Raw genomic sequence first — 25,416 nt, forward strand, 5'->3', positions numbered from 1 at the left:
CAATCAGCCTGTCTAGCCTGACCTGCCATTTAATATGATCATTTCCTTTTATGCATGTTATGCCCCAAACCCTTTAAGCCGTTAATAATCTCAAAACACGTGACAATAGATTCAATTCAATGAAAAAAACTATCATCCTCTATTTGAAATACAATCAAAGACTGAGCTGCCACAGCCCTCTGGGGTAAGAATTCCAAAGGAACACTACACTTTGAAACAAAGTTTCCTCATCCCAAAATAGGGGGCTGTCCCCATTACTTTTGGATTAGGGAGCCTTGTCCTAGACTTTACCTGCAACTCCTAGTCTAGGGTTTGTAGGTTTTAATGCGATCAACTTTTATTCTTCAAAACTTAGTCTTTGGGTACAAGTTCAGTTTGCCCAATCTCTCTTTACAGGACAGTCCTTCTATCCCAGGAATAAGTCTGGTGAACCTTTGTTGAATTCTTTCTGTCACTGATCTCTCCTAAAATAAGGAGAACAAAACAATACTCAGCACTCTAGATGTCATTTAGCCAAGCTCTAAACAATTGAACTGAGGCTCCACTGTTCCTGTACTCAAATCCTCCTGTGATAAAGGCTGACATTTAATTCACCTTCCTAATAAAGCTTATTGCACCTACATGTTAGCCTTCAGCAACTTATTGACAAGAACACCTAGGACCTTTTATATATCTACACTTTCCAATCTAACCTTCTTACCATTGAATGTCTAGTATCATATCACCATCCTAGAGGTTACCGTTAACTACAGAATGAGCTGGACCAGCCATATAAATACTTTGGTGACAAGAGCAGGTCAGAGGTTGGGAATTCTGCAGGGATTAATTCACTTCCTCATTTCCCCTAAGTGTCTGCCATTTTCATGGGTCAAGTAAGGAACACCACCAAGTAAGTTCCCTTCAACGCCACTCACCATCCTAACTAGGTCATATATCGCCATTCCTTCACAGTCACTGAGTCAGATCCTGGAACTCCCTCCCTAAGGACATTGTTGGTCAACCTACAGCACATGGACTGAAGGGGTTCAAGAAGGCAACTAACCACCAACTTCTCAAGGGCAACAAGGGACAGGCAATAAATGCTGGTTCAGTCAGCGACACCCACATCCCACAAGTCAATAATTTTAACAAGTGAGCAGTGTGATAAAATACTTTTATTTACCTGAATGAGTTCAACTTGAGCAACACTCAAGACACCACCCAGTACAAAGCAGCCTGTTTGACCAGCACCCCTCCACCACCTTCAACAATCACTCCCGCACCATTCGTAGACAGTGGCAGTAGTGTGTACAATTATAAAATGCATGCAGCATCTCACCAAGACTCTTGTCAGTAGCACCTTTTCAAGCCCATGACAGCTAACACCTACAGGGATCAGTTTCCAGTTTCCCTGAAGGAGTTACATTTTTCAAAGATTTGGAGATGCCAGTGTTGGACTGGCATGAACAAAGTTAAAAATCACACAACACCAGGTGATAGTCCAACAGATTTATTTGGAAGCACTAGCTTTCGGAGCGCTGCTTCATTTTTTTTAAAATGCCTCAAGTAAAAACAACTGGGAATTGCAAGATGAAAACTAATCTCTTTTACATTAAATACCCTGTAAATTGTTAAATGTCTTTAATATAATTCATAATGTAACCTTCAGTCCAATTTTAGCAGCTATGAACTGCAGACAAAAGGTCAGTTAAATTGCCCATTGTGTCCAGGGTTATGCAGGCTCGGTGGATTAGCCGTGGGAAATGCAGAATTACATGGATAGGTTTGGGGATGGGTCTGGGTAGGATGCACTGCAGAGGCATAGGGTGGATTCAATGGGCCAAATGACCTGCTTTCACACTGTAGGGATTCTTTGATTCTATGAATACATGGCTCCAGAGCTACATGAGAATCTTTTAACATTTCCTTCCTGAACTCAGTCTTCTCCAGCTAGATTGCAATGATTAATGTGTGGTTTCCTATAGTTGTTGACCATTTATCTCTGATTCAGTTCACTGATGTTAAAGAATTCAGCATTCATAATTAGTTGATGCTGAAATTTCCTAAAATATAGATGATACCCTGAGAAATATCTCACACAGGAAATTTATTGCCTTTGCTGAAGGAATAAGTTTTTTTTATTATCAAGACAAAAGACTAATTATTATTCTGCTCTTTGCAGTTTCAAATTATTATCTTAACAAAAAAGTCATGCTTTAAATGAATTTATTAGAGTGGTATAGCTCTGCTATGCATCCAGATAATGTATTCGGTTTGAGGAATAGATTTCTCAGGTTGGGACCAGTTTTATTTCCAATAAAGATGAAATGATAAATTATTCCGAATGTGTGCTTCAAAGCTTTTTTAATCACAAGAAATGACTTAATTCTCTGCATCTTAAGTCAAAGTTTGTTTTAAAGATGATTTCGCTAACAAAATTGCAGTGGAAACAATAAATCCATTTATTACAAGCATTCTTTCAATTTTTAATGTAAATTTCTCATTACAATTTTATTCAAAGTGGAAATGTGCTGTCTCCATACAAAATAAATATGGTTCACCAATTTTACATTTTATTTCCAAACATGTATAATTCATAAAATTGGTGCAAGAAGACCAAGTACGAGCTATATTAACTATCAACATGCTTTCTCCCTCATCACTCCAAAGACCCTCCCCCCAACCCCCATCACCATACCACTACTGCTTAAATGCTGCCCCCGCACGCTTCACTTCAGCTCTGATGAAGAGTCATCTAGACTTGAAATGTTAGCATGCTTTCTCCCCATGGATGCTGCCTGATCTGCTGTGATCCCCAGCACTTTTTGATTTCAGTTCAGATTCCAGCATCTGCAGTATTTTGCTCCTAGTCAGACTTTTTTTCTGTTGATACATAACTTGAATGCATGTACTTTACTGATTACATATTCAAAACATTACATCCTGCCAGAGGCAATAATAGTCTGATGGTATTGTCACTGGGCTAGCAACCTAGTAACCCAGGTCATGCTCCTGTGAGCAAAACAAAAAAATTGCAGATGCTCAAGATCAGATTTGATCTGCTCAATTCACTTGGAAGAAAGAAGTAGCATTAATTAGTTTGGTAGAACTTTTCTTGATCCTACCAACCCCCTTTGCCTGATGTCAGAGATGGGAAAAGATACAGCATCAAATGAAAACAATAAAGATATTTACACAAGAGCAGTTAAGGCTTTTAAAAGAATATAACATGCATATTAAAGGCCCCTGCGGTGCAATGATAATGACCCTACTTCTGACGCCCGCGTTCAAATCCCACCTGCTCCAGAAGTGTGTCAAAATGTCTCTGAACAGATTAATGAGAAAAAATATATAAGCTGCACAGTTTAAATTGAGCCAAAGGTATTAGACAGAATCAGTGCCAGCAGTGTATTCCTCTCTGCAATACTGCTGTTTCTTCCTCTCAACATTATTTTTAACATTGCCTCATTACTTTTTGGGAGTTTATTTTAACGTGTGGATTTGAACATAAATAATATCATTATTAGCAAGTTGTCCTTGTGTTCATTACAGCTCAGTTGGTAGTACTAGTACCTCCAAGTCTGAAGGTTCTAGGTTTAAATCCCAATTCAGCTCAGATGTCTAGGCTGACACCATGGTCAGAGGTGCTGGCATTTAGATGAAATACTAAACCAAAGCGCCATCTGCTTTCTCAGGTGGATGTAAACAATCCCATGGCACTCTGATAAGGAAGACTAGGGGAGTTGTACACAGTGTCTTAACCAATATTTCTCCTTGAATCAAAATCACAAGACCAGAGACTAGATTATCAAAGTGCTTTATGGGTGTTTACAGGAAATGCAGGGTTATGGGCGGGTGGGGGTTCTGGTGGGAGTACTCTTCAGAGGGTCAGTGTGGACCTGATGGGCTGAATGGCCTGTTTCTGCACTGTAGGGATCTATTAGAGTCATAGATATACAGCATGGAAACAGACCCTTTGGTCCAGCTCATCCATTCTGACCAGATATCTTAAATTAATCTAGTTCTATTTACCAGCATTTGACCCATACCCCTCTAAACCCTTCCTATTTATACGTCCACCCAGATGCCTTTTAAATGCTGTAATTGTATCAGACTCCACCACTTCCTTTGGCAGCTCATTCCATACATGCACCATCATGAAAAGATTGCCCCTTAGATCCCTTTTATATCTTTTCCCCTCTCACCCTGAACCTATTCCCTCCAGTTCTGGACTCCCCCACCTCAGGGAAAATACCTGTCTCTTTACCCTATCATGCCCCTCATGATTTTATAAACTCTATAAGGTCACCCCCTCAGCTTCTGATGCTCCAGAGAAAACAACCCCAGCCTATTCAGCCTCTCCCTATGGCTCAAATCCTCCAACCCTGGCAACATCCTTGTAAATCTTTTCTGAACCCTTTCAAGTTTTACTTCATGCATAAATATTGGATTCAGGATCCTGCTTCAGAAATGTGGAATCCTTTTACCAGCCTTCCTTTAACTATTTTGAGTTTGCCATCACATATATTGTCACATCAAAAGTGGCAGAACTCTCTGATACAACTATTGGTAAACTATATAGGCTCCCTTGGGTTTATTGATAGAGGTGAGGAAGAAAGTAATGATAACTGTTATAAATTATTAGTTAGACCTCATATAGAGTATTGCACTTAATTCTGATCACTGCACTGAGGATAATTAGAGTTGGTGCAAAGAAGATTTGCCAAAGTGAGTCCAGGAAGATAGTTACATTGAAGGAGACTAGGGAAGCTGAGATTGCCTTTATTTAACACTAATCATTCCCAGGTGGAAACAACAAATGGAGGAGATAACGGCAGGTCAGACAGCATCCATGGAGAGACAGCAAACTAACGTTTTGAGTGTGGATGACTCTGACCTGCTGTTATCTGCAGCATTTGCTGTTTTCAGTATAGATTCCAGCATCAACAGTAATTTATTCCTAAATCATTCTTAGATGAGCTGCCTACTGAACTCAACAGATTGTGATTCAGGTCAACCATGCACCCATTAATCTGTGACCAATTAATTCAGGATTTTGGGTTGGGGTAAAGGAGTCATCACTTAAAGATGACTTGCTTTAACATTGTTTTACTTGAAAGCTGCTAATGAAATAGGAACCAATGTGTTTGTTTTAAGCAGTGAGTTTTGGTTTAAGGTTGTTTTCTACAAACCTCCTGTTTTCAAAAACTAGCCCCATGTTTCCATTCCCATATTTCGTTCTCTCTGGCTTTCCCATGTTCCTGTCTTCATCATTTACCATTTAAAAATTCTTTCTTTTAAATCTCCACTTTGGCTTTCTATGCTGCCTGCTGTTCTCAAAGTCCTGGGCTCCATCTCATGCTGAAAAATGTTAAGACCTAACTACAGTTTTTGCTAGGTTTGATAAGTTACTTTGTAAATTACTTAAGGTAGGAATATACATTTACTGCATATGCAGTACAGTTTTTCAGTGTCAATTCCACCCCCCCCCCCCGTCCCAAACAAAAAATGGCTATAGGAACCTGACACTGACTTTAACAATGATTCCTATGGGAGTCAATGTTTCACTTATAGAATCACATAGCACGGAAACAGACACTTTGGTCCAACTAGTCTATGCCAAACATAATCCCAAACTAAGTTAGTCCCACCTGCCTGCTCCTGACCCATATCCCTCCAAACCTTTCCTATTTCTGTACTTATTCAAATGTATTTTGAATGTTATAATTGTATCCGCATCCACCACTTCCTCTGGCAGTTCATTCCACACAGGAACCACTCTCTTAGAAAAAAATCCCTCATCTTTTTTTAATATCTCTCCTCTCATCTTTAAAACTGTGCCCCCGAGTCTTAAATCTCACATCCTAGGGAAAAAGATACCTACCACTAACCCTACCTATAACTCTCTTAAAGTTGTGATTTTCAGAAATTTAAGTGATGAATTCTTGTATTTTTCTGCCTGAAAATTAGGATTCAGCACCATGAGGATTAAATTAATAAATGGAGATGGTCTGAGGTTGTCTTGGAAAATGTTTTTTTGAGCTAGACAGCATATTGTGAGTTTAGCGAATGGGCTTGACCTATCACTGTCTGTGTTTCTCTTGGGAGAATGATCAGAGAGAATGGAGTTTTTAGAACCAATAGTCAATGAGAAACTGTTTCTGCTGGCAAGATCAGTAACAAAAAAAAATACAAATTCAATTGCTGAAGAAGCTGGTAGAGAGATGAGGAATGTTTACCCAGCAAGTTTTTAATAATCTTGAATGCAATGTTTACAACGTGGTGGCAACGGATTTATTCTTTATATTTAAAAGGAGCTTAAGGACAAAATACAGTGCTCTGAAGAAAGGGCAGGGAAATTTGCAGAATTAGGTAATTCTTCTAAGACCAAGTGCACTCTAAATGGCATCCCTCTATATCTGATATTCTCTGAGGGGCTGCAGCTATGGAAAAAAAAACTCTTTAAAAATGCTTTGATTTAAAAATTGATTGGGAAGGAAATCGCATGGCCTAATTAATCATCAAGGTAATAGATTGTTAGTCTGAGTTAAATAGAGTGTCTCCACTGACTGGCAGTGCAAAGATCACAAAGTATAACGGGGATTAGAGATGAGTTTCTTTATGCAGAGAATACTGTAGATAGAACGTGGAATTCTCTGCCACAAAAGCAGAATCCGCAGTTATTTTTAAAAATGGAATTGGGGTCGTTGAAAAAGATAAGATGCAAGAAGACATGTACAGCAGTGGGACTAGACTATCTTCAAGTAAACCTAGTTCAGAAGGTGAACTTATAGCCTGCTATTTACTTTCACGTTGCAACTTGAAATGTTCAACACTGAATTAGTAAGTTAAGAGTTATTTGCGAAACTTAGAATCAAATTGTAAGGCTGTGAAAGCTCCACGTACCGTTTGAGGGTAGTTTCGACTTTGAAAGGTAGATATTAAATATTTGAAGGTAGTTGCTGATTTTAAAAATAATAGTGGTAGAATGATCTAGAAGGACTTTGTTCTACCTTTGTCGGATTCAGAGTTTCTATTTAAACTGCACCTCCACTCACCCCAAAAAAACAATATCTGGCTTTCCCCAAGAGGCTCCTCTCCCCTTCAATCTCTGTTTTCAGACACAGTTTGACCAATGGTTACAATGGGACTCGGGGTCATATAAAAGGGTGGAGAGGTTCAGCTCATAGTTCGACCCCGGCGAGAGAGTAAGTAGATCAATGAATGGCGCAGTTAGTTTGGGTCTGAATCGGTAATTAACAGGTCAGTGAATGGGCTTTTAATCCTAGGGAGGCAAGTCCCAGTTAAAGATTTTTATGTCGCTCAGTTTAAAGAGCTGACACGTTTTTCGTAGTGCAGTATGCATATGTGTTTGGAAGATAATGCAACTTTGCATCATGTACGAATGACGGTAATGAGTTTTGTGATTGTGTCCTGAGACTTTTTCCCCCGTTTGATCTTGGGAGGACTGTAACCCTGGGAGTCTGTCCACTACACAGAGTAAACTTTGGGTGGGCCAGTTCTCTCGCTCGGCGTCGGTCTCCAAATGTTCTTCCTGCTGTGGGGAGCTGAGTGTGAGGCTTGGCAGGTTGTCTCCGTGTTTGGGGAGTATCACGACTCGGTCTGATCACAATTAGCTGCCCTCACGCAAAGCGTGTGGGGACACTGGAACAGCGTTATGATAAGGAACCACAAGCCCTGGTCTTGTTGAATTTTTTTTACCCCATCCTACACCTGGTCCATCCCTGAAGTGTGGAAGTGACACTAGTTAAAAATCACACAACACCAGGTTATAGTCCCAACAGGTTTATTTGGACTGTTGGACTATAGCCTGGTGTTGCGTGATTTGTCCACCCCAGTCCAGCAGCGGCTTCGCCAAATCATAAGTTACACTAGTGAGCATAGAATGGGAATAAATTACCGAACAGTAGGAGGCCATTCGGTTCATTCTGCCTTGTTGGTGCTAACCGCCAAAGTGTAAAGAGAATTTTACCTACCTTAAAATTCAAAACTACCCAAAGTCTGAGCTGGGAGCAAAAAAAATCTCTATACTCTGATAGACCTCCTTTGTACAGTGTTTATGTTTGATTGGGCACTCAACATTTACAAATGCAAAATCTCCAAAATGCAAAGCATTTTAACATTTGACTTTAATTAGCAATATTTAACTTGAATTTTTATTTAGGGAGTCCCCACCTTTATGAATATATTGTAGATTTCATTGTGTGTATATTCTGCAAAAAGGCTTGACTCAGTGCTGAGTTTTTGATCTTTCAAGTACAGTATGTGAGCAGATTACCTTTTCCCTCTTTAATGACTATTGTGCAGTAGAATTTCAGTTTCACTATTCTGTATGTTTTGCAATAATACTTTCCACAGAAGATGGCAAGTGATTTGTTGAACACGCCAAATAAGTTGGCATTCGAAGCATGGGTAGAAGAAACTGGCATCACTCTGGTCCAGATCAATGGTCAAAGGAAGTTTGGTGGACCTCCTCCAGGTTAGTCATAGAGGTGTATAACATGGAAACAGACCCTTCGGTCCAACCCGTCCATGTCGACCAGATATCCCAACCCAATCTAGTCCCACCTGCCAGCACCTGGCCCATATCCCCCTCAACCCTTCCTATTCACGTACCCATCCAAATGCCTCTTAAATGTTGCAATTGTACCAGCCTCCACCACTTCCTCTGGCAGCTCATTCCATACACGTACCACTCTCTGCGTGAAAAAGTTGTCCCTTAGGTCTCTTTTATATTACCTTTCCCCTCTCACCTTAAACCTATGCCCTCTAGTTCTGGACTCTCTGACCCCAGGGAAAAGGTTTTGCCTATTTACCCTATCCATGCCCCTCATAATTTTGTAAACCTCTATAAGGTCACCCCTCAGCCTCTGACACTCCGTAAGGCATTTTCTCTTTATTCCTGAACTACCTGCTGCCAGTGTAGGTTCTATCTTCGTTTTTGTCTGGTGTGACCACTGCTGTAATTTCCAGTTTCCAATTTGTTTTTTGTAAGCTTGTATGAGCTCTGAAGAAGGGTCATTGTTTGGAATGTAGGAACAGGAAGAGGCCATACCCTCAGAGTGACCTCTTGATTCTCATTTTCCCCAGCCAGAGAAAACATCTTCCCTGCATCTAATCTGTCTAGCCCTGTGAGAGTGTTTTTTTTTGTACATTTCAACAGACGTGCATTTCCTCTGAAAAATTTTGTTTGATTCTGGCAGTGACTGCATAGGCAAGCACCTGCAGAAATGCACGTTAATATTAGCAGTATTTACCAGTGTTCTTGGGTACTGGATAGTTTATAAATGTTAGACAAAAAGAACAACGGCTGCTGGAAATCGGAAACAAAAACAGAAATGACTGGAAATTCTCAGCAAGTCTGACAGCATTTGTGAAGAGAAATCAGAGTTAACGTTTCGGGTTAAGTGACCTCTCCTCAGAATGGAGTGTGTGTGTGTGAGAATGTTTCTGCTTACTCCGCAGGCTGGACTGGTCCCTCTCCTCTGGCTGGGTGTGAAGTCTTTATCGGCAAACTACCCCAGGACCTCTACGAGGATAAGCTAATCCCGTTGTTTCAGATGGCCGGGAAACTTTACGAGTTTCGTCTCATGATGACGTTCAGTGGTGAAAACCGAGGATTCGCATATGCCAAGTATGCCAATCGCTGGTACGCTCAGTGTGCCGTTGCCATGTTCAATGGCTACCCAATACGTGATGGTCTCCCCATGGTAGTTTGCAAGAGCACTGAGAAGAATGAGCTTTGTGTCAGAGGCATCCCTTTGGGAAAGCAGAGACTGGAGGTCCTGGAAGTCCTTAAAGAGCTGACTGAGGGTGTAAGTGACCTGTCGCTTTATCTCAACATGGACCGGAGAAAAACGATGGCACTGTTTGCGGTTGTGACATACGAAAATCATCGAGCGGCAGCGATGGCAAAGAAGAAGCTTGTAGAAGGTAGTTCATTCTGTATTTTGCAAGATTCCTAGTGCAGTGACATGACTGTGTCATTCTCCCATCTTCCCCATGCAAGAAACACCTTGTAATCATTTAAGAGTCATCTCTTAGAAATGTCTCCAATCCATCAAACAAATTATCTTGGTTTTCTCTAGATGATCCTGCTAATTTCCCTCATTGTTAATCACAGCCAAACAAGTTTGACCTTTTATCCAGCTCATCACTACTTATCCTATCCCAAACTACACAAAACAGAGGTTGTATTGACTAACACTTCAAATGTTGCATCTTGAACATACTCCAGGGTTTTCAGAAATCCGATTGTGTGGTCAGACTTTTAACCATCTGCTTTCTTCATGTCCATGTCAATGCATCTGAAGTCCACACTGGAATCTTGTTTGAAGAACCAGAATTAACCTTTCAGATTTCATTGAATGGAACAGACTGTGAATCCGTAGCCAGGAGCAATCTGAAAACTGACCCCCTCCCTCCCAACTAAGAGATGGATCAGGTCTCTATGCCCACTCCCCAACCTCTGAATGAGGAATCAAATAACACTGGTTACCATAGTCATAAAGAGGTATACAGAATGAACAGACCCTTTGGTTTAAAATTTCTCAATGACTAGATATCCTAAATTTGATTAAGTCCCATTTGTCAGCAGTTAGTCATTCTCTCTGAACCCTTCCTATTCATATACCCATACAGATGCTTTTTAAATGTTGTAATTGTACCAGCCTCCACCAACACCTCTGGCAGCTTGTTGCATACAGGGACCACCCTCTGTATGATAAAGTTATCCCTCAGCTCCCTTTTAAATCTTTCACTTTTCAGCTTAAACTTATGCCCTCTAGTTTTGGAATCTGCTACCCAAGGGAAAAGTCCTTGTCTATTCACCCTATTTATGCCCCTTATAAGTTTATAAGCATCTACTAAGGTCATCCCCTCAGCTTTTGATATTCCAGGGAAAATAGCCCTAGTCTATTCAGCCTATCCCTATAGTTCAACCTTCCAACCCTGGCAACATCCTTGTAATTCTTCTGTGAACCCTTCCGAGTTTCACAACATTCTCCTTTTTGTGAGGAGACCAGAATTGAATGCCTGGAAGGTTGTGGTAATATACTCATTTCTTTTCTCACAGACAGTTAAAATTGTGGACTTCTCTCCCACAAAGAGCATAAGCTTGAGGGCTGAAGGGCCTGTACTGTTCTATGTTATATAAATAGCAGTAGCTCTTGTGTTCTGCACTCCGCTGAAAATTGCAGATTCATTGGAAGATGCTTTTCATGGGTATGGAGGGATATGGAAGTTGAGGCAGGTGGGTAGTGTTCAGGTATAAGTTACTAAAAACCTCAATGAGAAGTGGTACCAGCTAGAGGATTGAATGCCAGTTTGGATTTTCTGCTGCTTTTCCACACCAATAATTTGCTGGTACAAATCCAAGTGCAAGGTTTGAATCAAGAACACTTCACATCCCATTAGATCTTTAGTGCAAACTTTGTGCTCCCTCCAAGTGTCCTCCCACTTCATCTTCTTCCAACTGCAAAATCCATGTTTAAAACTGAATCCTCATGGTATGAGCTTGGGTGGTTGGGCCAGCATTTATTTCTTATTCCTAACATTCCCAGACAAGGTTGAGATGAGCTGTATTCCTGACCCCCTGCAGTCCATGTTGTGTAGAGCCAGCCAGTGAGTTGTTAGGAAGTTTCAGGATATTGGCCCAGCAATGATGAAGGATCAGCAACAAAGTTCCAAGTCAGCGTGATGTGAGGACTTGATAATCTCACTAATCATTACAAGTGGATATATATAGTTTAGGTGAAGGAGCCAAATTTTGGTAGCTGAAGTTTAAAGATAAGTGTGAGGTTAATCATAAGTGGGATAGAAAAGAGATTATTTAAATGGAGGGAAACTTCAGTGCAAAGGAATCTAGGTGTCCTTGTGCATGAATCAAAGAAAACCAGTATGCAGGTAATAAGGAAGGCAAATAGAATTTTGGCATTTTTTACTAAAGGCATTGAGTATAAAATTAGGGAAGTGTTGCTGTAACTATACAAGACATTAGTGAGACTGAGAAAGTGAGGACTGCAGATGCTGGAGAGTCAAGAGTCTAAAAGTGTGGCACTGTACCTGGAGCATTGCACACAACTTTCTTTCTTCTCCTTACTAGAGAAGGGATGTAGTTCTATTGGAAACAGAGGAGGTTCCGTGGATTAATTCCAGAGATGAGTGGTTTGTCGTATGGAAGAGAGACTGAGCAGTTTATGTCTATACTCTCTCCCTCCCTCATTTAGAGGAGTAAGAGAAGATCTAATTAGGGTATATAAAATATGAAAGGTAATTGACAAAGTAGAGTGGGCATTTCCTTGGGCAATGTAGAATGAGAGCTCCTAGTCTTAGGATGATGGGTGACAGATGTAAAACAAATGAGGAGAAATTAGTTCTCCTAAAGGATGATTAATCTGTGGAATTCATTACTCCTGAATATAGTGGATGCTAGAATGTTGAGTAAACTTTGAGGAGATAGATTAAGGACATGGAAGAGTTATGTGGAATGAGCAGGAAAATGGAACTGAGGCAAAGATATGGTCAGCCATGACTGTACTAAATGATGGCCATGGTGTGGAGGTGCTGATGTTGGACTGGAGTGGACAAAGCCAGAAATCACATGGCACCAGATTATAGTCCCAACAGGTTCCACAACCAACTGAAGAAGGAGCAGCGCTCCAAAAGCTAGTGCTTTCAAATAAATCTGTTGGACTATAACCTGCAGTTGTGATTTTTAACTTGGTTTATTTAAAAGCACAACCTTTTTGGAGCACTGTCCCTTTGTCAGATGAAGCAGAGAGAGGCACAGAATACACGGATGGAGAGATAATGGCAAACTAATTGCAGGTAATTAAATTATTTGGAATTATCTTGCCATTATCTCTCTGACTATATGTTCTGTGCCTCTCCCCACTCACCTAATGAAGGGGCAGTGTCCTAAATGATGGAAAGCTGGCCTCAGTTTCATGATATGATAGAAATGTCTCATGAGAAAGTTAATCTGCTGTCCTTATCTGGTTGGGCCTACATGTGATGCCAGGTCTGCAGTAATATGGTGAACTCAAGTCACCTCCGAAATGGCTGCAAAAGCCCCTCCGTTCAGAGACAGTTGGGGGTGGGCAAAAAATGCTGGTTTTTCCCAGTGACACTCTATCTGATGAAAGGCTAAAGAATGCTTTTTTTTGTAGGTTATAGTTAAGGAGTTGGAGTTTTGCAGATTGTTGTTATTATTAAAGTTTAGAGTCACACTGGGAAACTGAGTAACTGAACCTTGCAACTTTTAAATGTGTGTTAAGCTCTTTTTGACAAGCATTGAGGCAGCTGAAGGCTTACATTGTCTCCAATATGTACCAAGTGTAGAACCTTAGAACAATTGAACTAAATAATTAAACCTTGATCTATCTGCTGTCTAATTTGTTTAGGGGTGAATTGAATTTATTTTGTGGTTTAAAGTTGGTTGCCATGTGGCTAATTCAACAGCTGTAAAAAAAATCACAATTGTTTAATTCAACAAAGTAATGGGTGAAAATTAATTTGCTATTCTGGTTGATGGTAATTTTTTGCTTTTGCTTCTGGTTTCAGGGTGCATTGAGCTCTGGGGCCGAGCCATTGAGGTTGACTGGGTGAAAATGGATGGGAAACAGAAGAATCACCACAGCCTCCTTTCCCAAACCCAGCTGGGCTTGCCAATAGCTCCGTGGTTGGCGTTGCCTCCTGGGCTCTCCCTACCACCACCAAAGGGTTTCACCAAATGCTTCACGCCTGAGTTAAATGTCTCTGCCAACCATGGCCAAAGCATGGCATCAGCTGGATCAATGGACCTGATGACTCGGTGCCTTCACTCGGAGGGTTTGGGTCTCGGTCTCTTAAATGCCCGATGTGATGATGTTCAAATTCTGAATACCTATTGTGCACGTAAGAAGCTAGGGACTCCAGTGTATGACATCCATCCTGTGAGGTCTGACCAGCGTCGCTTTCTGTTTAAAGTGTTCTTGCCAGGGCTTGCTGCCTATTTCAGTGGGACAGTGAGCCTGGCTCCTGATGAGCTGGCTTTGGGGAAGAACAAAGCCAAGCAAGAAGCTGCCCACCAAGTCTTGACGTATTTGGGTGAGTAAATTTACTTCCTTTAGTATTGTGGGAACCTGTTTACTCCACCATCTTGAAGGTCAAGGGCAATGTTGGTCAAGGAACATCCTCCTCCCTGCCGTAGTGTCTCATCATCCTGACTCAGAACTACGTTTCTTTTTTTTTAAAACTGGATTGGTACAAAAATGAATTAAAACAAATGTTGGTTTAAGGAAACTAGAGTATGAAGTGTGTAAGTTAGAATAAAGCTAGAGAGGTGCTATCCAGAATTAATATATTCATTGTATGTGGGGGGTGGGGGGGAGCAGAGAGCAAATGGACTTAATTAACAATTGGCTTTGTGCAGGGAGGCCATTCCTCTCACTTGAGTTTTTTTTGAGGACGTGACAAAGGTGATTGAGGGCAGAGGATTGATGTCGACATGGACTTGACCAAAGCCTTTCACGAGACGAGGCCCCTCATGTAGGTGAAGGTGAAGTCTCACAAGATCCCTGGTGAGCTGATAAGATAGATACAGAATTGGCTTCTTCAAACAGTCCTGGTGGAAGGGTATTTTTCTGACTGGAGATCTGTGACCATAGGTGTTCTACAATGATCAATGCTGGGAGCCCTGTTGTCTGAAATACATGTAAAGTGATTTTTGCAGGAGAATGTTAAGTTTAATGATTAAGTTTTCAGACAACCCAGAGGTGCGGGTTGTGAGGAGAATTGTCAGAGGATACAGCAGGATAAAGATAAAGGAGACTTGGGCAGGGAAATGGTAGATGGAATTTAATCTGGACAAATGCAAGGTGATTTTTTTTTTGGAAGGTCTACTGCAAGATGGAAGTTTACAGTAATGGTTAAAACCGTTATTAGCATCAATACGCAGAGGGATTTAGATGTAGAAATAAACAGTTCCGAGGAAGTGGCAACATAAGGTGGTCAAGAAGGCACGTGGCCTGCTTGCCTTCATCACTTGGGGCACAAAGTATAAAAATTATTAAGTCATGTTGCAGCTGTATAGAAGTTTAGTTAGGCCACATTTTTGTAATGTTATGTATAATTTTGGTCACCATGCTACAAGAAGGATGTGTGGAGTCTTTGAAAACTGTTTACCAGGATTTGGGGAATATGAGCTACAAGGAGAGATGAGACAAACTTGATTTTGTTTCCATTTGAACGTCAGAGGCTTGAGGCATGACCTGATAAGAGTTTACAAAGTTGAGAGGCAGGGATAGAATAGATGGGAGATTTTTTTTCACCGGGAGTAGAAATTCAAATATGAGGAGATGTGGGTTTAAGGGGAAACGTTTTTAAAGGAGGTGAGAAGCAGGTTTTTTTAATACAAAGGTTGGCAAGTGCCTGGAATATGCTGTCTAAGGTAGTGCTGGAAGCAGATACATTAGCAACATTTAAAATGCAGCTGGATAGATATAGGTAGAGAATAGAGGTGAAAGGTTTTTAGTTTAGAAAAACATCATGTGTCTGCATTGGCCCAGTGGGTTGAAGTACCTGTTCCCTTGGTGTACTGTCCTTGTTCTGTTGTGAACACTGAATCTCACAAAGGGTATGTTATATTGGAGATGGTGACATACTAACTCACTGGAATGATACCAGCGGCTCAGCAATTGAAATAAATTAAAGCTGTATTCCTTCAGCTATAATCCAGGTTTTAAAGAGCTTTGTTGGATAGGAGGAGTGACTGGAGCCTCTGGGGGACCCCAAAACAGGGGGGGCGCTGGGTGCTGGGGGCTGTAACCTTAAAAAAATTTAGAACTAGGCCATACAGAGACAATTCCAGGAAGCAGTTCTTCAATGTGCTGGAAGTCAGGAATTCCTCCACACCTGGCTATGGACTACCCCAGTGTTTTTTAAATAAAGGAGCCTCGAGTATTTTTTTTATTTGAGGGGAGGGTAAGTAACCAACGAGTTTCAGTAAATGACCACCAAATGTTAATTGTTGAGGAAAGGAAAGATAAGATTTCTGTTTGAGAAATTTTCAAATTATACAACTTCTAATATGGGCTGCATGAGTGTCTTCTACTTGTATATTCAGAAAAATGTACATTTTAGATTTCCCAAAGAAGGCCCTACTCTCCTCCATCCCAGCCCTTCTATGTCTTGGTAGCAAATATTGTGAGAACGTAAAGCCAAACCTTAACTTCAGCACAGATTAATCCTTTAGAGAGTATTAAGAAGTGAGGGATGAAGTTATCGTGCCTCAAGGTTTGATTAAATGTTGGAAAAGGGTGGACAGGTTGAATAGCTGACCCATGTCATTAATGGGGAAAACACATTGGAAGAAGTTTGACATTCTTAAATGTGCTGATTTAAATTTGATGTTCTCGTTGCATCATTGTTTTACTCATTTGTGGGATGTGGGTGTTGCTGGCTGGCCAGCATTTATTGCCCATCGCTAATTGCCCTGAGAAGATGGTGGTGAGTTGCCTCCTTGAACCACTGCAGTCTACCTGCTGTCGGTTGACCCACAATGCCATTAGGGAGGGAATTCCAGGTATTTGGACCCAGTGACCGTGGAAGGGATGGTGATGTATTTCCAAGTCAGAATAGTGAGTGGCTTGGTGGGGGTGTTCCCATATCTGCTGCCCTTGTCCTAGATGGAAATGGTCTGGGTTTGGAAAGTGTTGTCTGAGGATCTTGATGACTGTCCAGCTGCCTTAATCTGCACAGGTAAGCAATGAATTGTATGTCATTAATTTCTGTCTAGGAAATAACTATATATTTGTGATGGCTAGGTGGTGAAAATTGACTTTGGCTCCCAATCTGGTAAGCAGCAACCTCCCCTCCAACTTTAACTCCTGGGGTCCAGATGTGATCAAAAGCTGGTGGGGTCGCACAGTAGGAAGGGGACATGAGATTGGATTGGCTGGGGAGAACGTGTGTGTACGTACGTGTGTGTGTGTGTGTGTGTGTGTGTACGTACGTGTGTGTGTGTGTGTACGTACGTGTGTGTGTGTGTGTGTGTGTGTGTGTGTGTACGTACGTGTGTGTGTGTACGTACGTGTGTGTGTGTACGTACGTGTGTGTGTGTGTGGAGTCTTGATGTCTGTGGTAGGTTGTTCAGAGACCATCCATGGAGCATTCCTGGAGGAGGCAGGGAGATTAGGTTGGAGAAAGTCAACTAGGGATTTATAATCTGTAAATGGGATGGGAGTGGTGCTGGTGGGGGGAGAGGGCATAAGTTTTCACCATTATTTTACAGATCTGCCATTTTTAACTTGGAATAGAGGCTACATGCATTGTTAATAGGCCCACATTCCCACTTATTGTTTTCTTAATAGATTCTCAATTTGCTTTCTATTTAGCTTTTAAAAGCAGTGTTGGAGTTTTTTTCAATTTATTGCACCATTTGCTTTCTTCATGAGGAGAACTCTTAAAAAGCAACCTGCTTGGTTTCCATTGTTTTCCTGCATTTGTGTAAAAGCTTCTGGACCAAGTTGTCGTTAAAAGCCTTGGGACTCCATTTTATAATGCTGCTGTTGTAACCAAGGATGAAATAATGTCTCTGTGGATGTGTACAGTCCATTTGTGCATGTTTAAATCGACACAGGTTTTAGTCTTGTTTGCCTAATACACTTGAGATAGAATACTTAAAACACCTTTCTCTGTGCTGCTAATGGTCTTTATTTCCATTACAGGTCGTTCCTTGGGTTTTGATGGTTTTAATCTTCCTAATACTCTGACTGTGAACAACCCATTTTGAATTCTAGGCTTTACTCTGAACTATAATTTTTTTAATTCTGTAATTGTTTTTCAAAGAAAAATTGTATCTGAGCACAAGTTTATTGTTGTTGTTGCACCTTCACATGTTTGTTTCTTTTTTAATCTGAACATGTTTGCCACTCCTTAAAAAAAAGTTTAATAATTGGTAAGTTTGCCTACTCATTCTAAGCTCTGCCAGGATACTTTCTTTTGCACTTAACTAGAGATGAGCGATCAAGTATGATTTTAATTCCTTTGTCTGTACCAGTTTAAGCTGAGCTCCTGATATGTTTACACTTTATAAAATTAAATGAGGAAAGACACCTTTAATGTGCCAATAAGAAGCTTGCTTTTTTTCATCTTTTTTAAACCATATTTAACTCTCCAGGAACAGACTTTTAATGCAAGATTTTCAAATAACTTTTTTCCTTAAATTTTCAAGTGTCCAAATTCTTGATGGAGCCAGTCGTTTCATGAAACTCAAACTGGTTAATATTGGAGGACCTGAAGTATTTATAGCCACGTTGAGTGTGTTATCCTCCCCATGTACATGAGTGCTGAATTATCAATAGAAGCTTTTTTAGCACAATGTGAACTATCCAGTCATTCAGACTGACTGTGGACTGTATTCAGTTGCTTTAGAAAAAAAAATACTGAAAATAAAGAATAAATGTAGTTGGATTTCTGTTCTCTTTGCGATTGGGGATTTCTGCTGCATTTAGTCAGCTCACTTAAGTATAATGTTGTAAATATTGCATTGCAGTCCAGTGACTTTTAAAGAGAAAAACCTTTTTTACTTGTGCTTTTTGGTATTTTGCCCACTGGGACTGAGACGAGTCATTACGTGTTAGAATCTAGATGGAACACAGATGGATTAAGGTTTTGCTCCCAAGGTACAGGTGCAATATTGTTCAGTATTTTGTTGAGGACCGCAGTAAATGGGTCACAGCTTTCTAACTACAAAAGGTCTGTAATGTTCTCGAATTTTCAGTCTCACTTTCTGCTGCTGTGATTGTTTGATAGTGTGCATGCTGGGGTTAACACATCTACCAGCTACAATCTTGCTCACAAATGGTTTTGATATGACAGTCTAGAAGATAAAACTAAGGAAGCGGGAATTCAGCACCCCTTACCTTTTTACCCCCATTTTATACAAACATGGCTGATCTCATCTGGGCCTCAACTCCACTTCCCTGTCCACTTTCCATAACCCTTCAACTCATTATGGATTAAGAATCTGTCTGTGCCCTCCTTTTAAATTTTATATAATGTCCCCAAATCCACCACTGTCTGGGATAGTGAATTCTAAGGTTCACAACTACTGGGGAGAAGTAGTTCCTCCTCGTCTCTGTTTGAAATCCGGTACTCCTTAACTTTCAGACCATGACAAGTGTTCCCTCTAATTTTCTTTAGGGCTGTGCAGGCCTTGAGAGGCCTGTGCACAGTAGCAGCTTCCAATTGCAGGAGTTAATGCCACCATTGCTGTTGGCAGATCATTAGAAAGGCTGCACAGCTTAAAGAAAGCATTGACTGATTGCTTCATCAGGAGCAATGTCCATTCTCCATCTATTTTGTTAGTCCCCTTTTAATATCTTTGTATCTCAAATGGATCTGATGTCATTCTCCTAAAGTCTAGAGTGTAGGCCTAAACTGCTCAATCTCTTAAGACAAAGTCTTTTTTACTGGAATTGATCTAGCGAACCTCCTCTGAACTGGAATGTGGAGAAAAAGATCATTTCTAGTTAGTTATTGACCTAGTAAATGCCATGGCCTGGAATAACCAGATTGAGGCGCTAACAGTAGGTTAACTCTGCAATGCTACTTCCATTTGATACCTGCCCTTTTGTCTTCCCACATGAAAAGTTCTGCAAATCAAAAATAGTCTGTCTGTAGTAATGCTGTTTAGCTGCCACTTGCTATCACACAAATCTCTCTTTAAATCCAATTGTGCCATAGCTATGCAGTGTGCTTGGGGAGAGTAAATGTTCAAATCGATAATAGATTGTTGTATTATTTGACCCAAGCCCATCAGTGTTGCATACACATTGCAATCTCATATCAATAAGATGCCCCCTCTGGTGAATCTCCATGCTGGCCTTATGAAAGTGAGACTTGATTTTAAGATTGATGTTTTCTTACTTTTTGCGCAAATGTTTTTGTTCCAAATAACTTAATGTTGTAAAAACATGTTCTTGTTTAAAATTGGCTGTGGTTTTGTTCATGTTTTTGACTTGTACGAAGTTCTGTTGGAAGGAAGTATTACTACTTAATTTTATTAAACTGCATGCTTCAAAATAGTGTCTCTTGTGTCTCTTTCTTCTCTCTCTCACTGCCCCTTTGCATTATCAATTGAGACTGATGTCTGGTCAGTAACTGTTTAAAGTATAAGGGGACAGCTTGAATTTGCTGGGACATTAGTCAGCATGGAATCTAGCAGTCCTCATATACTGCTCTGAATTCCTAAGGTTTTTTTTGTGAAATTGCAATTCATTTACAAAATGGGTTTAGTTCTAACTCCTTGAATACACAGTGACATTTGGGGCGGGGGCGGAAATTAAGAAGCTTGCGTTGAGCCACTCAGTGGGCATACAAGATTTTAGGTGAAAGTGAGGAGTGCAGATGTTTTTAGCAAGTTCAAGTCAACAAAGTGTTTTGCACATTTGCTAATAAGAAAGGGCTCTTAAAATCAGAATGAGAGGATTGCCAGTCTGTAGAATTGAGTCTTGCTGCAGAAAAGCAGGCCTTTTCAAAAAAGTTTTAAACTGGGGCTTGACTTACCGTATTATTAGAATCATAGAATTCCTATTGTGTGGAAGTAGGCCATTCCACCCATTAAGTCCACACTTGCCTTTCAAAGAGCATCCATCCGAGATCCATCCCATCTCTATAATCTTGTTCTTCCCATGGCTAATCCAGATTTCCTGGACAATTTAGCATGGCTAATCCACCTAACCTGCACATCTTTGGACTATGGTAGGAAACCAAAGCACTCAGAGTAAACCTACGCAGACACCAAGAACATGCAAACTCCACACAGTCACCCGAGGGTGGGGCGAAACCCAAATCTATAAGACATAAGAGCAGAAATTAGGCCATTCAGCCCATCAAGTCTTAGCTACCATTCAATCATGGCCATTTTCTCAACTGGAGATTCCACTGGCCCTTTGATCCGAGTGTAGTGAGTCCAGCCTTTCTCCACCGTCCTTATTGCCGTCTCAGTCGTTAAAAGAGCCTGGTACGGCCCTTCCCAGTCCGGCTGCAATTTAATCTCTGTCCATGATTTTACTAAAACCCAATCTCCCGGCTGGATGGGATGAACGGTGAATTCTAGAGGTGGAGTCTATGCCAATAAACCCTGTTTCCTGAGGAAAGACAAAGAGGAGGACAAGCCCAGTATACACTTCTTTAAGAACAAATCTTTAGTTTCGGGAATTGGCAATTCTCCAATCGTTCCCAGATAAGGTAATCCAAATAAGATTTCATAGGGGGATAGTCCCAAATCTTTCCTTGGGGCTGTTCGTACTCACAAGAGAGCTATAGGTAAACATTTGGTCCAAGGGAGTCTGGTTTCTATTATCAATTTAGAGAGCTGTTGTTTGAGTGTTTCCAATATTGTTTTAGATACCCCACTCGCAGTGGCTGTAGCTAGGGGGTATGCCTCAACCTAACCGGATAAATGATCTACTATGACCAACATATATTTTAGTCTCCCTTCCCTGGGTAACTCAGTATAATCTACTTGTATACTCTGGAAGGGTCTCAATCCTGGGTCTCTTCCTCCTGGGGTCTGTTTTCTCAAGACTTTTTTATTTACTTTTCTGCTGATTATAAATTGTATATATTCCTTTACATCCATATTCCCTAAGAACTAAATCACACAGTGTTTGTACTCCCCAATGACTGCCTTGGTGTAGGACAGCCATAATCTCTTGCATCATCATTTTGTTCAACATCTGTCCAAATAAATTCGGGGATTCTGTAAACCCCTGAGGGAGCACAGTCCACCAGTATTGCTGTGTCCCCAATCTTTCCTGTCATGGGGTCTTCCCATTCAAAGGTGAAGAAATTCCTACTTTTCTCCGCCAAGGAACAAGCCCAAAAGGCATCCTTTAAATCTATCACACTAAACCATTTGTGGTCATGATGGATCTTACTCAATCTCTAATCAGTCCCTCAATTACTGGCTGCAGTCCTCGTTTACCCTCTATAGAAATGGGATATTGTTGCTCACAGACAATGTCCCCTTTCCTTTCTAAATTTACTTCAAGGGGAGGGATCTGTAGTTCTCCACAATTCCCTTCCCTAGCCCATACAATAGGGTCTATCTCTCTCTCCATATCCTCTGTCAACATTGCCAAATGTACAATAATTCTTTTTCCTGAATTCCAACCTCCAGTCCTAAGAGGATAATTAAATCTCTCCCTAATAAGTTACTTCCTATATCGGGGATTTACAACAATTCCCCTGTGACCCTGTCCTTAGGACCTTCTATCATCATAGGTTCAAATACTGGGACAGTAAATCCCTCCTCTTTTACCCTGGAAACAGTAATTGAACGTGTCGACATTTCTACTTTCTTCGGTTTAAAATTCAGCGATGACTGTGCTGCCCCCGTATCTACTAGGAAGACTACCTCTTCCCCACAGGGTCCCATCTTCAAGTTTATCAAGGGTTCCTGGTGGGTCCCCGAGGGCAGGAATCCCTGATACCCCTATTCATTATAAATATTCATAAGCAGAATGGCCCTTGCTTCCCTTTGTAGATCAGGACACTCCCGCCTAAAATGCCCTATCTTTCCACAATAATAGCATCCTTAATGTGGAGACCCCCATCTCTGCCCCTGTCGCTCAAACCCTCTATCAAATGCTCCCCCTTGTGTCTCCCTCTCCCCTTTCCTCTCTGCCCTACATGCTGTCACCCGCTGCTCCGGTTGCTCACTATCGGTTCCATTCTTTTCTTAATTACCTCATCAACCGCAGCTACCATCATTTTCGCCTTCTGTTTCTGTCTCTCATCCTCTCTCTTTACAAACACTTTCTGTGCCTCTCTTAACAGTTCACCTAATGGTTTTTCGCTCCACCCTTCTATCTTCTGTATCTTTCTCTGTGTGTCTGGCCATGCCTTTATCACAAAATGTACTCTCAAAAGACCCTGTGCCACTGGGTCCTCAGGGTTCATGCCAGAATATTTTCACATTGAGTCTCTTAAACTCTACAAGAAAGCTGAAGGAGTCTCATCTTTCTCCTGACTAACTTCAAAGGCTTTAATCAGAATCTGCGACTTCGGAACTGCCTCTCTTATTCCTTTTAGAATCAGGTCTTTCAATTCCCTCATTTCTGCTCTATGCTCCGGGTTTTGATTTTCCCACTGGGGGTCTCTGAGGGGAAACTTCATCTCTCCCTGTCCAGCATCCCCATATAAGTCCCCTTTCTTCCCCAGTAAATAGTATATTCAAAATAGACATTAACTCAGCCCACGTATACAGACTGGGCCCCAAACATTGATCAATTTGTTCAGACAATCCTATCGGATCCTCAACCAGGACCATCATTTCCTTTTTACGTGTTCTGACCTCCCCACTGGTGAGGGGGGTGCACACCAACCCAATCTCCTTGTCCCCTATTGGTACTTCCCGAAGGGGACAAGTCATTACATTCTTCCCCTTTTTCTTTTGTTTTGCCCCCTTAGGCTTTGATTTAGGCCCTCCGGAGGCCTCCTCTACGTCTACTTTAGCTTCTCTTTCTTCTGCCGAGGAGTGAAGGTCAGGAACAACAACATCCCCGTCCACCGCTTGTGAGTCATCTGTTCCCTGTCCCTGTCTGTCTGATTCCCCTCCTCCCCCGTCTTCACCTAATCTGATTCTATGGTTCAGGGGGGTGGGGGGGCAAACAGCTAAGAGGATCCCAGGGACTGGGTGGGGCAGAGGGGGAATCCTTTGTCTTCACTACCAGCATTCCCAAACTGCCCTTCCAACAGGACGCATAGTCCGCCTCCTCTTGGCTAAAAGGTTGCCTTGCGTGCACATACAACTCTAAATACTGACATACCCAATCCTCGTCTGAACCGTACTTTGGCCTAAAGACGGCGGGACGAAAAATTCCTTAGTCCATATAAAGCAACAATATTTAATCATTCTCTTTTTATCCTTTACCCTTGTACAAGTATTGTGTGTCCATTCACGCAACATCCTCCCCAACGGACTTTCAGGAGGTACACTGCAAGGGACCCCGTCTCCTCTTTCATTGCCTTGTTATCCCCAGAGGCTTGTCCCTTATCCACGGCACAATCCATATTGAGTTCCTTCGTTAGTCCCTTACTAACTACTAAAACTCAATCCCGGCCACTAAGGCAATACTTAAAAGTCAGTTTTCTTACCTTGGTCTGTGCACAGAGTTGCCTGCCCTTTTCCACCGTATATTCTATCAACTGCCTGTCACTGTCTGATTCAGATGTCTCTCTTGTGGGATTCGTACCAGTCGCCCAAGGGAGCAGACCAAACCGGGACATGAGACCGCTCCTCAATGGGGAACGGGACGCGTCTTCCCAGTGTCCAGGGCCAGCCACTTCCCCTGGCGATGGAAGAACTTCCCGGACTGCCCCACGTTGGGCACTAATTGTGAGAAACAAAGCTCACACACTTCAATAATTTCAGTCCGAGACAAAATCTGAATCAGCAGAGCTCTTTATTTCACACTTGCAAGTGGGTGTGATGTCCACAAGGCAGGGACAAAACACACCCCAAATTCAACAAATACTCGATATTTAGACAATTTGGTTCCTATATGTTTTTTTCTTATTTCATTGTTTCCCTCCCTGTTTACATCCTCCACTTCCCTGAGACCCTCCTGCTTATCTCACGTCTTATCCGGTCTTGTCTGTGAAAAACATGCTCATTCCTATTCTCAGGGCTGTTTGCCCTTACCCTGCTTCCCTAACCATGATTTACTCCTTCCATTGGTGCTGCTCCTCTCAGCATCCTGCCATTAAGACTCGTTTAATTGTGGTCTGCTCCTGCACCTCTGCAAAAGTGGGAAACAGACGTCCACACCAATTGTTTATTACAGGCATATTGAACCCAACCGTCTGCTTTCACAACATCTTATCACGAAGCCCTTTTAAATGGGGTTACCATTTGTTACATCCTTAGCAAACCAATTAGCATTTCCTCCACAGAGTTCACATTCTTGTTGACTCAGCTCCTGGCTGAAACAGTTACACACTAATGGAGTTCAGTTATTTTTTATATAATGAATTTTAGAATTGCAGAAGAAACATAAATTTCCTATATCCCACAAGAATGAAAACTATATGAAGGAAATACAAATTTGTTTTGGTATTAGCTAAAATATACATGCAAGAATGATAGATGTTACAGACAAATAGATAAGGTGCTGTGAGGGGAGGGGGTTAAGCGAGATATGCCTGTACAAACAGGAGTTATAGGTATCTGTTTCCCCACTTCTGCAAAAACAAGAACAAACTACAATCATAAGATCATAACAAGTAAGGGAGGATATATCTAACAATGGCCCACAGCAGGATGTGGTAAAAAGGCCTTGTGAGGCCAGAAATAAGCATTTTGTCACAGACAAGGCTGGATAAGGCAAGAAATAAAGAAGAGTAAATGGGCACCGGTCTTAGGTG

The 25,416-nt window shown here is 41.3% G+C and overlaps 1 protein-coding gene across 1 annotated transcript; it reads left to right on the plus strand.

The window, feature by feature from the left end:
- The first annotated feature begins 863 nt into the window (after positions 1-863).
- On the plus strand, positions 864-23,531 carry dnd1 (DND microRNA-mediated repression inhibitor 1). Its single transcript, XM_060836636.1, has 6 exons — positions 864-889; positions 2,718-2,747; positions 8,370-8,479; positions 9,466-9,933; positions 13,564-14,088; positions 23,461-23,531. Exons 1-6 carry the CDS (start codon positions 864-866, stop codon positions 23,529-23,531), a joined length of 1,230 nt encoding a protein of 409 aa, XP_060692619.1.
- The last annotated feature ends 1,885 nt before the right edge of the window (positions 23,532-25,416 follow it).

This window comes from Hemiscyllium ocellatum, chromosome 16 (genome assembly GCF_020745735.1).
Source record: "Hemiscyllium ocellatum isolate sHemOce1 chromosome 16, sHemOce1.pat.X.cur, whole genome shotgun sequence".
Lineage (NCBI taxonomy): Eukaryota > Metazoa > Chordata > Chondrichthyes > Orectolobiformes > Hemiscylliidae > Hemiscyllium > Hemiscyllium ocellatum.